Here is a 16,221-nt window from a genome sequence, read left to right on the forward strand (position 1 = left end):
AATGTGCCTCTTTCTCATTGGAGAAATGTAGAAGGGCCTTGGAGTGTTATGTGCCTTTCACATTATAGTCAACCCAGTTTAGATCCCTTGATTGGCACACCGGCCACTTGGATCAATTACACGATACTTTATACTCTCTGGTCTTCAAGGAGATCCAACTTATGAATAAGCTAATGTCTCCATCTCCCTCCAAGGTATATCTCTTAACCTAGATCTACCTTCTGGGGGCTCTTATGATATCCATTTTCTAGAGTTTCTCTCTTGCCTCTGGCACAGCCAAACTGCTTTGTGGTGGGGTATTTCTTGCCTTAAAGGGGATAGCATACTTTCTCTTTTAAAAGGTAACTTGAACCTTCAGCTTCTAAAAAAGCCACACCATTGAAAAGACAGGCCACAAACATGAAGAGTGAAAACCGAGCATTGCTGTGTTCCGTGTCTTTATTATAATGCTTTCAAGTCTGGCATCTCAACATTGAACTTTTAATAACTGTGGATACCGGGTCAGAGTAATATATGGAAGGCATTTGTGATTAACCCTAGGGGAGATGGAGAGAGAGAGAGAGAGAGAGAGAGAGAGAGAGAGAGTGAGAGAGAGAGAGAGAGAGAGAGAGAGAGAGAGCGAGCGAGAGAGAGAGTTACATGTGTGTGTATAGGAGCATGGGTATAGAGACCAGAAGTCAATATCAGGTACCTATTTCTATTGCTTTCCATTTTTTTAGCATCTCTCACTGAGCACGGAGTTCAATTCAGCATGAATAGCTAACAAGTAAACTTACGGGGCCCCTCTATGTGTACATCCTCAGTGCACAAAACCACACCTAGATTTTTATGTCAGCATTAGGAGTCTGAATTTAAGTTGGAAATTTATTGGCCAAGCCAGTTCCCTAGCCCCCACATAGTTCTATAAACCCAAGTTCCTCTTCACAAAACCTATAACAAATTGTGTTTTGGACTGTCGCCTACTGCCATTTACAGGTTACTGGGTAGGTTGTTTGTGATACCCTTTGAGCTAACACTTTGCTGCTCTAGTTTGCATAAACTGTAGAAATATCCGAGAGTACCAGAAGCAGAGATGACATTTTCCTATGGAAAACACAGCCGTTTTGCAATGTCAGAAAATGCCATTGGCCAGGAATTATCCTTGGGGATAGTTTGCTTGGCATCAGATACCTTTATTTTCCCAGGATGACCTTAGGATATAATTTGGTAATGAGATCATCTGGCAACTTGGGCTGTAATACAGTGAAATTAAATAATTGAATTGGCAATGGTTTTTAACTTACTCTTAGTCCTCCAACATGGACTTTGGCCAACATTATGAATAAATGTTTGGGCTTTTAGGACTTCCATTTTGTAATTGAAATTTGAATAACACGAAAAGAAAGCTCTTGTCTGTAGCCCTGAGTGTCTTTATATGAGCAAGTAAATTCCCTCAGTGCATCCAGTTTCTGCAGCACAGCTCAGGCCCAGCGTTGTCTGTGGTCATTTCTTACCGCTTGTTCTTAAGTCCTAAAGCATACGCTGTATTTCTTAATCATTTGGGGACACAAAGGCTGCTTTCTGCTTCATTTTTTCCAACTGTAATACAGGCTTGCAGAAAGGACCATGTTAGATTTCATGTGTAGCATACCCATCAGACTCTCAGCCGGCACTGTTTGATGAGCTAGTGGGGAAATAGCATTGGTTCAGACATAGCTGAGTCACCAACTCGCATGTCTGTTCTTGGAGTCCTTTCCACACTGAGCATTCATGCTGGCCTGGGCTTCTTGCTCTTATGTCAAATGTGTGTAAACACTGTGCCTACCTGAATTTGACCACTGGGATCCACTGTGGAAGGAAAAACTGACTCCAACAAGATCAGAAGCATGCACATGCATACATACCACGCATGCATGCGCGCACACGCACAAGCTCACACACACACACACAAATAAAATTTTAAAAGAATTCCATGTCATATGTTTTGATTTAAAATTCAACTTCGTTAAACCTCGTGCAGGACTCAACTATTAAACGTCTTACTGAGTTAAAACCCTTACCTTAAAGTACTCTGAAACATCGGCTTCAAAAAAGTCTTAAGTTTGTCAGTTTCTGGTTTTTCATCTAAGCCTTTGAAGCTGTCTCCAAATTTACCCCTTTTGTAAGATTTTATTTTTAATCATGTGCACCTAAGTGCATGGGTTTGTGCCTGTAAGTTATATATTTATGCATGAGGGAATGTGTACAAGTACAGTTCTCTGTGACAAGTACAGTTCTCTGTGGAGGCCAGAAGGCTCTAGAACCCTTGGAGATGGTCTGGTGGCTTTAAGTCACCTGATGTGGGTGCAGGGAACTGAACTTAGATCTTCAGCAAGAACAGTACTCACCTGCTCAGCCATCTCTCTTGCCCCAAATCTATCTCCACATATCACTCACAGAAACTGGTCCATCACACAGAATAACATTACCAGACTGCTACTTATAAGAGTTCACTCACGTTGAGCTTCTCCTCAAGGGCCACTCTGTCTTCGTTTCTCCTCTTCCCAGAGTACTATCTTACTTAAAAATTTACCAAAGGGCTACCTCATCAGTGCTCAGGTAGTGACCGAATCATGAAGTGTCTCTATGTGCTCTACAACAACAAACAAACAAACAAACAAAAACTACAACCAATTTGTGCTTTTTCATGGGAGTAATTAAATCATTTTAAAATGTTTATAGTTGAGGCTGGCTCAGTGGTTAAGAGTGCACGTTGTTCTTGCAGAAGACCCAAGTTGAGTTCCCAGCACCCAGGTCAGAAGATTTATCCCACCTGTAACTACAGCACCAGGAGATCCACCTCCTTGTTCTGGTCTCCACAGGCAACCGCACTCATGTTTCATAAAACACTATAGTATCAAGGACTGATGTACGGTACTTTGGGTTAGCAAAGAAGTGCACTGTTTTTAGGCACCAAGCATGGGAGACAGTGGTGCCAACAGTGGCTTGAATGGTGGGGTCAGGCTCAAGAGATTTCAAAGGAGAAAAATTTTAGTATTTTGCCTCGAGATCATTCTTGTGATAGTTCAGTGGAAAATGGTCTGCTTTTTGTCCTTGTCTGAAAATTCTGCCAGAGGCTAAAGCAAGAGTTTTATCTCAATACAGCCTAGTACAGACTGTAGTGTAGTTTCTAGTGTTGACTCTTATGAAGATTTATAAGGAAAACAAGAAAGGTGAGCAAGTAAAAATACAAAATATAATGATTGAGGGGAAAGTGGAATGGAACTAACTCCAGTGTTCAAGGGGATAAACAGATTAAGAAATGGACTAAAAGAAGTGGTGATCTCAGGGCAAGATCCCACCTAGCTAAGCTCCCAACTTGGGAAAAGAAATTCAAGAAAAGCTTAGAGACCAGTATGGTGGTACAAGCCTACCAACCCAGCACTCTGGAAACAGAGGCAAGCAAATCTCTAAGTTCCAGAATAGCCAAACTTAGGAGTGAAGGAATCCATCAAAAAACAAAAAAGCTGGTGAAGATGTAATTGAACAAGGAGACCATCCGTGTCCCTGCCCCAGAAGTGGCAATGCTTGGCAGCTTTGGCCCTGTCATTCTGGATTTCAAGTTAAGGAGTAACTAAGGAAAACTGCTGATGTCAGGCATATTTCGGGGGACTTTGGACTTTTAAACAAGTTTGAGACTGTGACAGGCTTTTGAAATTGGACTAAATGTATCTTGCATTATGTTATGGCTACAAGCCCGTGGGGGCCATGAAGTAGAATATGGTGATTTGAATGTAATTGGCCCCATACATTCATGTGATTGAGTCCTTGGCCCACAGAATGTGATGCTATTAGGAGATAGTACTGGAGAATGTGTGGCCTAAACCTCTGAAACGGTAAGGTAGCCCCAATTAAATGCTTTCCTTTTTAAGAAATTGTGATGCTGCCACACAGTAGTAGAACCCCTAAGACAATCATGGAACACACATCTCACCTCCCAAGCCTGCTGCAGCTGCACAAAATAAAACGAAGAGCTGGAGAGATGGCACAGCAGTTAAAAGCACTACTTTCTCTTCCAGAGGATTCAGGTTCAGTTCCCAGCACCAACATCTTGGCTCACAGTTATATGTAACTTCAGTTCTGGGTGACTTAATGCCTTCTTCCAACCTCCACAGACATTAGGCAAGAATGTGCTGCACAGAAATTCAAACCAGCCACCCACATCAATTAAATAAAATGAAAACCTAAGAAAATGGTCTACGTTGAGAGGGCTAGGCTTCCACGTTGCTTTAGTGTACTCAGAAAGGTATGACACTCCAAATGGGCCAAGAGGTTTCCAGCTGGAGAATGCTGAGTCAACTCTTTCACAGAACCAGCCCTGACAACCCTTGGCCTGCATACCATTGTGTTCCAGGTCATGAGAGAGATGAAAACTCAGCAAGTAGAGACATGACTTCTGGGTATACATGTGTGGCTGTTCGGGATATAGAGAAGGTCTTACTATTATGTGCTTCACTTAAACCTTTCATTAAGACTGAGATGGATTCTGTCTTTGTGAAACTCTTTCAAAGGCTGAATTCACAATGCCCACCCATGAGCTCCACTGATCTCCCTCACTTTCAAAATTCTTGAAGCTGAAAATATTTCCCTGAAAGTTTTCCCTTGAAGAAGGGAAGCTTTTCTCAATTAACTTTGGTTACTTAAGCACACAGTCTGTGGGTGTGTGTCGAGAGTAAGGGCAGGGGGAGTTACAAAACCATGTAAAGTTTAGTGCCCAGGGGATTATAGTCTAGAAAGGTGGGACCTCAGAGAGTCTACCTCTAGAAATGCAGGATACTATGCCAATGAGAGGAAAAGACGCTTTCCCTTATTTGTGATGCACTTGCACTCAGCACACAATATCTAAGGGGAATGCAAGTTCCAAGGTACTTTTGACAATGGAGACATTTCCAAGACTTTATGAGAAAGTGACATTGGAATAGGCACTTGAAGAATGTTTTTTTTTAAACAGGATGAGTTAATCAAAAGCAATTGAAGAAAATTGTCTAGCACCAAAGCCCATGAGTCAGGAAGCAAACTTTGTGCTGGAGGAATGAAGAGTATACTGTTGGCTCTATGCCCTCTCTCCTAAAGTGTAGACACAAGGCGCCTATTACTTCATCCTATTACCTGCTTCCTCTTGGTCTGCCCTTAACAGATACTCAGATCCATCTTCTTTAAGCCAATATCCCACCAATCACAACTTCGCTGGAGTCTAGAAGGACCAATAATGCTGGGCTTCTCCAAACCCTACTGGTTGCAGGAAAAGCTTAACTGCATCCCTGAGCATCCAGCAGTGCCTACTGATACATTTCCTGCTACTCTTTTTTCCAAAGTGCTTCTGCTTCCTGCATGCCAGCCTCCCATAAACATGTTGGATAGCTTTCATTTCTGCATTTATTCTGTTCTGATTGCTGTATGAAATGGCCTGGTCTGCGGAAATGAATTTAAGAATTTGAGACTCAGTTCAAATGGCATCTCCCTAAGGCATCTCTGTCCAAGTCATCAAACTTGAGCATCCTCTCCAATGGCATGGTGCTATTCACTTGTCACAGTTCTCTGATGAGATTGCCTCTGCGGCTAGGTGACCTGAATTCACTCTTCAGCTCTGCAAACTGCTTTCTTGATCAACCAATTGGCTTCTTTATTTGTAGAACATGGACACTTACTATCTTAATTAAGGTCTCTACTGATGAAACAAACACAATGATCAGAAAGCAAAATTGGGGAGGAAAGGTTTTATTTGACTAACATTTCCACATTGCTGTTCATCACTGAAGGAAGTCAAGACAGGAACTCAAACAGGGCAGGAACCGGGAGGCAGGAGCAGATGCAGAAACAATAGTGGGTTGCTGTTTCCTGGCTTGCTTCCCATGACTTGCTCAGTTTGTTTTCATATAGAATGCAGGACCACTAGACCAGGGATGACACCACCCACTATGGGCTGGGCCCTTCTGCATCGATCATTAATTGAGAAAATGCCTTACGGCTGGACCTCATTTTCTCAACTGAGGTTCCTTCCTCCGTAATGACTCTTGCTTGTGTCAAGTTGACACACAAAATCAGCCATTACACTTACAACATTCCTCACAGAATTCAGTAAGATAAAATGTATATAGAAGTGTTTTGTAAACTGCTATACATATAAAAATTTCCACTTCCATTTTATTGTTTTACTGAAAAAAGTTTTTTTTCAAACAATATATCCTAATCAAGATTTCCCATTTCCTAACTTCTCCCAGATCCCTTCCACACCCCCACCCACACACCTCTGTAGTAAACACAATAAAACCCACCCAAATAATACAAATAGTACAAATAATAAAACCGAGAGACAGATATTGGAGTTTAAGCTGAAAATCAGAAAAGCAAAGCAGCCAAGCACCAGAGAGTTCTTACCTTTACCAAGGCTGGGGCAATCCTATCCTCAAAGTGACTGGAGACTGAATACTGCATGAGCCCCTGATGTCCTGTGCTGGGATTAAAGGTGAACACCACCACCACCCAGCATCTATGACTAACCAGTATGCCTGCTGGGATTAAAGGTGTGTACTGTCTGGTCTCTGTGGCTGTGGCTAGCTTTGCATTCTGATCTTCAGGCAAGCTTTATTAGATCATAAGCAATCCATCACCACACACCTCCATGCTGTTTTCTTTCTCTCTCTTTTTGGAACGAAAACCAGCAGAAAAGGAAAGAAAGAACACAATGAGACACACATCCCATAAACACACAAGATTAGAAACTATAATATATGGGCAAAAGAACATTTAGAAGGAAACAAAAAGACCAAGCAAAGTAGTATGAGAAAGTCTACAAAAATGCCATCAAGTTTGTTTTGTGCTGACATGGAGCTTACCCCTAAGTGTGGTATGTATATCCAATGAGAGTTCATTGTAAACATTTAAATTTTCCTTTTCAAGTGGATGTCAGTTGCAGACAGCTTCTAGGTAAGGGGTGGGTGGGCTGTTTGACTTGAACCCTGTCTGTAACACAAAAAAATAAAAGACCCAGAGATCGATTCAGGGTGTTCAACCTGAAGATCAGGGAAGCAAAGCAAGCAGCCACTAGATCTCATCACAAGCTCAGGCTGAAAGGGCTGATCCACGCACGAGCTCTTCACCACGCCTCAAACTGCTGCCTCTCCTCAGTGTGGCTGGAGAATCCTGATACTTCAACGCCTTTCAATCCTCTTTGATACTGAGCCTTCCTATCTTCAGTGTGTCTGGAGAATCCATGCGCCTATCCTCAGTGTGGCTGGAAAATGAATGCTCCTACTCAATATTGAAGACCCTGCTTCTCTCCCATACCCCTCTGGAGCTGGGATTATTATGATCTGTTACTCTTTTGGACTGATTCAATCTCGTGTATCCCTGGGTGGCCTTGAACTCAGATCTGTCTACCTCTTTATCCTGAGCCCTGGGATTAAAAGTGTGTATCGCCACCTCCTAGTTTCTGACTGTTGGAATTAAAGGTGTGTGCCTCGCTTCTATGGCTTCTTGTTTTCTGAATCCTCAGGCAAGCTTTAATAAATCATAAATAATATTTCACCACACCTGTTCATGCTGCCAGTCTGAGTTCTTATGTGCATCAGTCTCCCTGTGTCTGTTTCCTTGGAGCCATCCAACTCCTCTGGCTCTCAGAGTCTTTGTTTCTCCTCTGAATAGCTCTTGAGCCCTGACTGGGGGGTGTGATGGAGACATTCCTTTTAAGACTGAGTACTTCAAGCCCCTCACTCTTTGCACACTGTCCACTTACTAGGGTCTCTACGTTAGTTATCATCTACTATGAGGGGAAGCTTCTCTGATAATGAGTGAAGTAGTGATCTATGGGTATAGTAGAATGTTATTAGGAGTCATTCTGTTGCTGTGTTCCTTTATCAGAACAACAGTATTTGGTTTTCTCCTAGGCCCATGGATTATCCAGACTAAACTTCATAGCCACCCAAGTAGTGTCAAGCTTGGGTTCCATTTTGTGGAGGGGTCTTAAATCCAATCAGAGAGTGGTTGGTCATTCCCACATTTGTGCAAGTATTGGACCAGCATATCAGCAGGCAGGCCACAGTGGCAGATCCCAGGGTTTGAGGCTGGGTTGACTGTCACTCTTTTCCTCTGGTCCTGTGGAGAGTACTTTCCAGTACCATGAACACTAGCCAGTAAGCGTGAAGGCTCTGTTTATATTGTATATACACAATAGGCAGTTTTTATTGTGCCAGAATGTAAAGACCAGATAGTAGTAATTTCAAAAAGAAAAACTTATTTTGAAATGTTTGCAGAAGAGTTGCAAATACAGAGAATTCCAATATACTTTTTACCCAGCATCGTAAATAACTGAGATGGTAACACACGATACATTAGCTGAGCTACACATTTTCTCCCTCACTTTCGTCAGTTTTAACTAATGTTCCTTTTTTCTGCACCAGGACTCAATCAGGAATCCCACACATTTAGTTGGCATGTCTTACAGTCCTCAATCTGGGACAACTTCTCAGATGTTCCATCGTTTATAACCTTGATGTTTTTATAGAGCTCTGTTTATTTTACAGAAGCAGGAACACCCTATGAAGACTTACTTTCTTTTTTTCTCATAATTGACTGGGTTACAGATGTGGAGGGATTAATACCATAACGAAAATGTGCCTTCCTCACTGCACATGGGAGAACAGTGCATCAATGATATTACTTGATATTCAGTGTCTAGAACAGACTGGCTCGTGCTAATACTCAACCTATCTTATCAGAGGCCTTTGTCCAAACTCCTCTCTCTTCCACTAATGTTCAGACTCTTAAGTAGCAAGAACATGCATGCCCAAAGTGTTGATGCCCACTGAACACCTGTATTGAGCTCCACTAAGTGTTTAGAGCTGAGCTCATTTATGGAGGGCGATGCCAAAGGGAAACTAAAGAAGGAAACTTATGGTGGAAGATAATTAATTTGGCTTTGAATTTGTCTTGTACCAAGTAAAACCCTGTGGACGGGCATAGTAGATAAGAAAAGGACAGCGTAGGCTCAAAATCTCAATTTGAAGTCATTTCTGTCTATGGAGGATGAGTGGAGATATCGTAGCGAGAAGATAGGACTTGAGAAAATTCTGTAACTATAAGGTAAAGAGAAGCCAGTGGGAAATGTAGAGGGGTATTAGAGAACTACAAAGGAGCAATTTCAAGGGTGGTTGACCATACTATTACAGCCCGTACTTAGAATACGATAGGGCTAAAAGTTATACATAGGAAATAAAATTAGGGAGTGATTCCGTTCGCCCCTAAGAAGCCTAGCCACGAACAGCAGAAGAGAGCGGGGATTGTGCAGTGGACCGAGAAGAAGAAATATTCCATCTCTGCCACTAATCCCGATATACCCAACAAGAGCGAAGCACGTACCCCGGGGCCAACGGCTTCCTTTGTGAACTATTAACTGGTATTTTATCTCCCGCCCTCGCTGAAGCGCAGGGCCGCGGCCGCACGGGACGTATTTACCCAAACCCCGCCCGAGCTTCCCCGGGCGAGCACAGCTGGGGTGCCTGAGGTCTCCCTGCTCGCCGATCACCGCGCTCTGACCACGAGAGATTGCGTGATTGACACCCATCACCACCTCGGAAACTGGGGGACCCGGAACAAAACAAGCCCGACGTCCCCAGGCCACGGGCTTCAGACACTAGGCAACCTTTTGTTTTTTGGGCCATAAAGCCAAAGTGGCGACAGTACACATGCACGAGCGGCAAAGAGGGATAAACGGAAGCCTAAAAAAGTGTCCCAGCCCTGTGGCGGCTCAGCCCTCGGCGCGCAAAGCCGCCCCACCCTTCCAGACTGAACCCGCGACGCGCCGGCGCTCAGCCCGACTTCCGCCAGGCCTGGGGGTGGGCACCCTGGCTTCCTGATCTCATCTCGCGAGACCCCTCACCCAGGGCGAGACGCACCCGGGGTGACTGGGGAGCGCGCGTGCGGATGACGAAGCGGAAGTGCCGGGCCAGAGGCGGGACCAGAGCCCAAAGGGGCTCGGGATTGCGGAAGTTTTGCTAGCAGTTTGGGCGGCTGCTGCGCTTGCCAGCAGGTTTGCGGCTCCTGAGCCGAGGCTGCTGCTCGGGGTCTCGGCCACCAGCTCCGGGAGGCCTGCGGCTGTGACCCCGGCGCCACCCGACGCTGCTGCCCTCGCCCCGCGTTCCTCCTCGCCGACCCGCCTCGGATCTCCGCCATGGCGTCCACGAGCAACAACCTCCAGGTACCTCGGGCCTCCTCGGCCCCTCGGCCACGGAAGGAGCGGCCGGGGAGGCGCGGGGAAGGGTGGCGCCAGGGAGGCGCGGGGAAGGGCCGCGTCCCCGTCCCGGGCCCAGTAGGGCGGGGCTGCGCAGACCCTAAAGGAAAGGAGGCAATGCCAGGACGGGTCGGCCTTGTCCCAGCCTCACCGTCTGTGTCTGGGGACTCCTGGTTTGCTCGTAACAGTGGCAAACAAGCCGGTAGAGCTTGGGCCGAACTGGGCAGATCTGTCCCATCAGGAAGAGCTTCAGTCTCCCTAACCAGGAAGCGTAGTTTTTGCAGAGCGCTACTCGGGGCAGTTTAGAATAGGGTAGACTTGGTTTCCCCTGCCGATCAACAAAGCTCTTCCAGGTGTCCGGTGAATAGAAATACGAGAACCTGAGGTTGGAGACGGCCAACACCCCCCCCCCCACACACACACCGAATTCATTAGGAGTATGTTTTTGTGTACGTTCTCCCAAGTTACATTATGTAAGACCAAGGAGTGTGTTCATCTGTATCTTTACTTTCCTGCCCTCACAGCAAACAAAAAAAAAAAAAAGAAAGAAAAAAAGAAAAAAAAAAAAGAAAAATGGAATAGCTAATGTTAGGAAAAGATTATTGCTCCTTCGTGGGATGGCATTCATTAACAAATGTGACAGCAGTGCCTCCTGTCGTGGGATTGTCAGTGGGGTTGAATGTGGCTTGGTACCCAAGACTTCTAGCACAGTGGGTCAGTTACTTATCACAGAGTAGAACGAAATACTCTTCAATATCGGCCTCTTGGTAGTTTGTCAAATAGGAATCTGTTGAGTGTTGTGGTATAACTAGCAGTTTCCTTAACGTAGGATAATTGATTCTGACGAAATTCTACCCGAAGGAGGGCCGTTTAAACAGAGAGCAGTACACACAAAGAAAGGGAGGGGCTTTTCTGGTGCTCTTATCCGGAAGTTTAGCCTAAAAGATCATAAAAATGTTTGCTATCTTTAGTAAAGTCTGATTGCAACAACGATTTATTTCTAATAATTAAGAGTGAGTTCCCTGTGTATGTTCATATTTTCCACCAAGTTTTTGTAACCCTAGTCAGAAAATGCAGCGCGTGTGTGTGTGTGTGTGTGTGTGTGTGTGTGTGTGTGTGTGTGTGTGTGAATGTATTTATTTATTGGTAAAAGCTTTCCTTTGGATATTAAAGCTTTCTTCTGTAACATTCATCGTCTCCCTTTTCCAACATGTGTAGATTGACTGTATAACTAGACTGTATTGTGTTTGAGTTGGATTGCTAGGCGTTCTTTGCTGAGCCAGGTGGAAACTGACAGTATTAAACGTGTGGGTGTGAGCGGTAAAGAGGAGGGTTGTTGAGTGATTTAGTGGTTGCTTCCGCTGTGCTTTTCTCCAGCCTTCTCTACTTCCTAACCTAGGACATTTAGGCGAAGAGCTGGGAAATGAGTAACTTCTCCAAGAAACAAAGCACAATGTTGACAGATGGTTTAAGTCTAATGCAGAATGCAAATTACTAAAACAAACCAGTTCCAGAATTTAAAACCACACCTTTAATCCCAGCACTTCGGAGGCAGGAGCAAGCGGATCTCTGAATTAGAGGTCAGCCTGGTCTACAGAGCAAGCCCCAGCTAGGGATATTACACAGTGGAACTGCCTGGGAAAAAAAACAAAACAAACAGCAACAACAAACAACAAAAACCAGTTCCATATCTGCTCTAGCTGAATTGGAGGCTAGTGTGGCTCAGCACCCAGGAAGGGTGTAGCTCACTCTTCCAAGGACAAATAAGTGTCTCAATGAGGTGATGATGCCGGATAAAATGAGCACTGAGTGTAATTGCCCCAGTGTTTGATGTGATCTCATGAACCCTCAGAATAGCTCCTCCAGGTGAATGCTATCCAGTTTCACTTTATTAGAAACTCAAGTTTCTTGAGGCTGTGATGTGCTGAATACACACAGTTAATTAGTGCGGACATTAGTTTTGAATCCAGGCCTATGTGCTTACAAGCTTGCGGTTTTCTTTCACTGCAGATTCTGGGTCCTTGAAGAATGTCGAAGGCATTCTGGGCAGAGAAAAATGCAGAAATAAAAAAAGAAAGAAAAACCACTTGTAGAGAGATGGAAAAAACTCCCAAGTAAGAGAGTGTGACTTAAAAAAAAAAATCACCATTGTGTGACTTGACTTTATGTGTATGTGCCGTGCCTGTGTCCACACAATTCTAATGGCTTATATAAAAGCAGAAAGCAACCGCTAGAACAGAATATAATCATTAGGAACACATAGGTGCAACCATAGGAATCTATGAAGTATATTATACCAGACTGTTTGGTTCTGGAGAGTGTGTTGCACCAGGAGGGTCATATTAGCACTGAAGCCCCGAACGCTGGAGTTTTACAGAGACGATGGCATAGGTCTTCTTTGTATGTATGTTATGTGTACTCTTTGTATGTATGTTATGTGTACTTGTAGATTTTGTTGGTTTATGTTGTACCAGCCATTTGATGACAGGAACGCATAAGGAAGGAGCATGAGTGGAAACAGGTTGTCACAGGAATTTGTGTGCTGTGTCCCATGGTGGGTCCTCATTCTGCTGTACATGGAAAGCAACAGAAAGGGAGGAGGAGTTGGAGTCTGGGTTTTGTACAAGAGTTCTGGGTTGACTATCAGAATGGATATAAGCTGGTTCTGAAGATACACGACAAGAAGTTGAGTGCTGAATTAACTTTGTTTGCTGAGACAGCCAAATGAAAGTGCCAAATGTACGTGTTTGGAGAAATAAGGATTCTGGAGTTGGCATAAGAGTAGACACAGAGAGAATTTACAGAAGAAGAAAACAAGGACCCTTTAGCATATCATAGACACTGGAAAATAAACACATCACAGTCTGTAGGTAATGGGACTGTCTGGGTATTTGTTATTAGTGTTGTGTCCTGTAGAGAGGAAGTTAGATGAGCATGCTTTGGCAGTCAAAAGATAGCATTTCTGGAATAGAAGATCAAGAAACCCAAATGAACTTGGGGCTTTGTAACACAAGTTTTAATGGGTCTTAGTAATAAAAGCCTGGAGTCAGATATAGGTGAAATACTGAGAGATGAGAGAGACACAGGAACAAAACCACAGCCACCTTACCTACTCAACTTCCCAGCAGAAAAGAGACAAGAGTTCCTGTCTCCTGCTCTATAACTTCCTCTCTCCACCCAGCCATCTCACTTCCTGTCTGTCTGTACAGACCTCCAGGTCTCTATGGTTAATTAGTGGCTGGCTCTGCCTTCTGATCTTTAGGTAAGCTTTATTTGCTTGTGTATAAACAAGATATCACTACATGGCTTTCTTTGGGATTTTGTTATGGAGATAAAGAGATGCTAAGATGACAGCTAGAGAGGAGTCTAGGAACACAAGAAAACTGGTGCATTATTAATGGGATATATATTGTATCTATAGATCTGAGACAGCTTAAACACATTTTTCTTCAGGGGAAGACCCTAACCAAAAGGGAAGGGTTAGGCAGGACAGTCCAGTGGCATGTCATTGATAGAGCGAATATCAAAGGGTACAATGGAATTGAACTCCTGAACATAGAGACAGGGTTGGAACTTATTTGTCCAGATGCTGTTTCCAGGGATTTTTCTAGGATGGATGCTCCATGATCTACTCAGAAAAAGCCAACCTCAGATCTTCCAAACCTTTGTACTTTATATTGATGGCTAGGTCTGGCTGACCTTGGGGTAATGAAGTCACTTGGCCAGGCTTATGTTAATGCATCCAAAAGTGAAGATATAACCCTGACTTCATGGAGCTTCAGTCTAGTGAGAGACAAGACAGACAGGCAGAGAGATAAATAACAGTAAAAACAAATGCATATACTTAGAGCAACCTGGAAAGTTTATTCATAGGAATTATATGGACATCTCCATAAAAATGGAATAAATTTGGGAATGAATCAGCATCATAAAGATTGTCAGCCATGAGTCCTTAAAAATATCTCGGCTAGAGAGGGCATAAATAGAATTGAGCCTCAGACCAAATTCTGGGGGAAGTATTTCAGTGTCAGATGTAAGGGATGTACCCTGAAGCAGAGCTGCTTGTGTGCTGCTGGAAATACCTAGAGGAGAGGGGTTGTTAGAGATGACAGGAATAACGAAGGACAGGATTGCTTTAAGAGCAGGAGGAGTCTGGAGTTTCCAGTCATGCAGCAAGTTAACAGTGTGCCCATCATTTACCAGAGCCATTCTGGGCTCAAATGCTTTAGGCAAAGAAGTCTGTCTTCCTTCACGGGAAAACTGAGGAAGCGGCTGTGAGTGCAAAGAGCAGCTAATGCAGTCATAATAGAAAGGGATGTAGGGAGAGCTGACAGCAGGGACGGAACAGAGCCCTAGTTTAGACGATTCCGGGAGCCTTCTCTAAGGATTTACCAGCTGAAGTAGGACTAGAATGTTCCAGTACAGAGCTAGGGACTAGCATGTAAGGCCATATAGACCGTGCTCCAGCATTTGTATTCTGCTAGTCGGCAGTGGGGAGACAGCAAAGTGTGGTGATCTGTTTGGGTGGCGGGAGTGGAAATGGGCTGTCCACATACTAGGTGGTAGTTTTGGCAAAGGCAAGAGTGACGGGAAATGAAAAGGACTGTTCCCACAGAACAGTTCACTCTTCAAAACTGTGCAGGACACAGTTTCAAGTGCAGAGTGCCAGCAATGCCAAGGGTGAGATGGGGCATTCATCATGATCAGAACCGAAAGGCTTTGTCAGTAAGGCTGTTCGACTGTGTGTCTTACGCATTGTTTGAAACCACACACCGAAAATAAGAATTTTACTGTAACCTAGGTATGGTGGGGTGTACACATAACCCCAGCTACTCTGAAGGATACGGCTGGAGGGTTCTTGAGTGCATATATTCAAGACCAGCCTGAGCAACATAACAAAATTTTGTCTTAAAAAAATAAAGAAAAGGTTTTAACATATTAGACTCGGCTGAGTTGGGGGAATAGTGACTGAAGAAACACAGCATTTCAAGTTGATCTGGAGAAAATTACTGTCTGCATAAGGAATTTGTTTCTGCCATGTGGTTTAACCATTGAGCATTTAGAGTATATGGTTATGTGAACAGTTTCTCCTAAACACCAGGTAACCAACCTTATCTGTGACTTCCACGTTCATACCCTGCCTAGATAAAAACTTGAGAGGTCTCAGTTAGAAGGCCTGGGCAGTCTAAGGGACCTCTGACAGTGGAACCAGGATGGATCCCTGGTGCAAGAAAGGACTTCGGGAGCACATTTCCCATGGAGGGACTCCCTTAGTCTAAAGGCAGGAGGGAGGGCCTAGTCCCTACTCCAAATGACTTTGACAGATTTTGATGATCTCACCTGGAAGGCATCACCTGCCCTGTGGAGTGGGAGGGGGGAGGTTTGGAAGGGAGGGAGAGGGAACTGGGATCGATGTAAAATAAAAATGACATATATGTATATGTAAAAGAAGTGCTTTTAACCCCTGAGACATTTCTCCAGCCCCTAAATTACAAAGTCAGTTTTGAGACAACGCACAGTTTTAAAAAGTGAGAAGAGGTTCTCAGTGTGCGCTTCCCCTAGCTGCACACTGTAAAACCAGTACAGTGTCACATCAGGATCCTGATGCTGACACTCTGTAGCTCTTACTCGCCCCGCAGATTGACTTGTACTTTTGTGTTTGTGTGTCTATCACCGAGGTTTAGTGTCCCAGACTAAACACATAATCAGTGTATATAAGCAGGCATTTCACTGTAGAGTATTCCCAGAGGGACCCTTCGTGCTGCCCTTAAGTCTACACTGAACCTCCATTTTCTCTCTCACTCACATTCCAATTCCCTGGCAGAATCCATCACTTCCCATCTCTGATTTTGACATTTTGAGAACAGTATATAAATGGAGCCATTAATACTCAACCATTAGCATTGACTAATGTTTGACTTTTTTAAACAACATAATAGCCTTAAGATTCATCCACATCAGTCCGTCCTTTTTAT

General features: G+C 44.0%; 1 protein-coding gene across 1 annotated transcript in view; it reads left to right on the forward strand.

Moving 5' to 3' along the window:
* Nucleotides 1-10,129: 10,129 nt before the first annotated feature.
* Nucleotides 10,130-16,221, forward strand: part of Vps4b (vacuolar protein sorting 4 homolog B) — a 28,375-nt gene continuing 22,283 nt past the window's right edge. The window contains exon 1 of the mRNA XM_051203891.1: nucleotides 10,130-10,213. Within this exon, the coding sequence (XP_051059848.1) occupies nucleotides 10,187-10,213 (27 nt within the window). The 5' untranslated portion in view covers nucleotides 10,130-10,186. The remainder of the gene's footprint in view (nucleotides 10,214-16,221) is intronic.

This window comes from Phodopus roborovskii, unplaced genomic scaffold (genome assembly GCF_943737965.1).
Source record: "Phodopus roborovskii unplaced genomic scaffold, PHOROB, whole genome shotgun sequence".
Taxonomy (NCBI): Eukaryota; Metazoa; Chordata; class Mammalia; order Rodentia; family Cricetidae; genus Phodopus; species Phodopus roborovskii.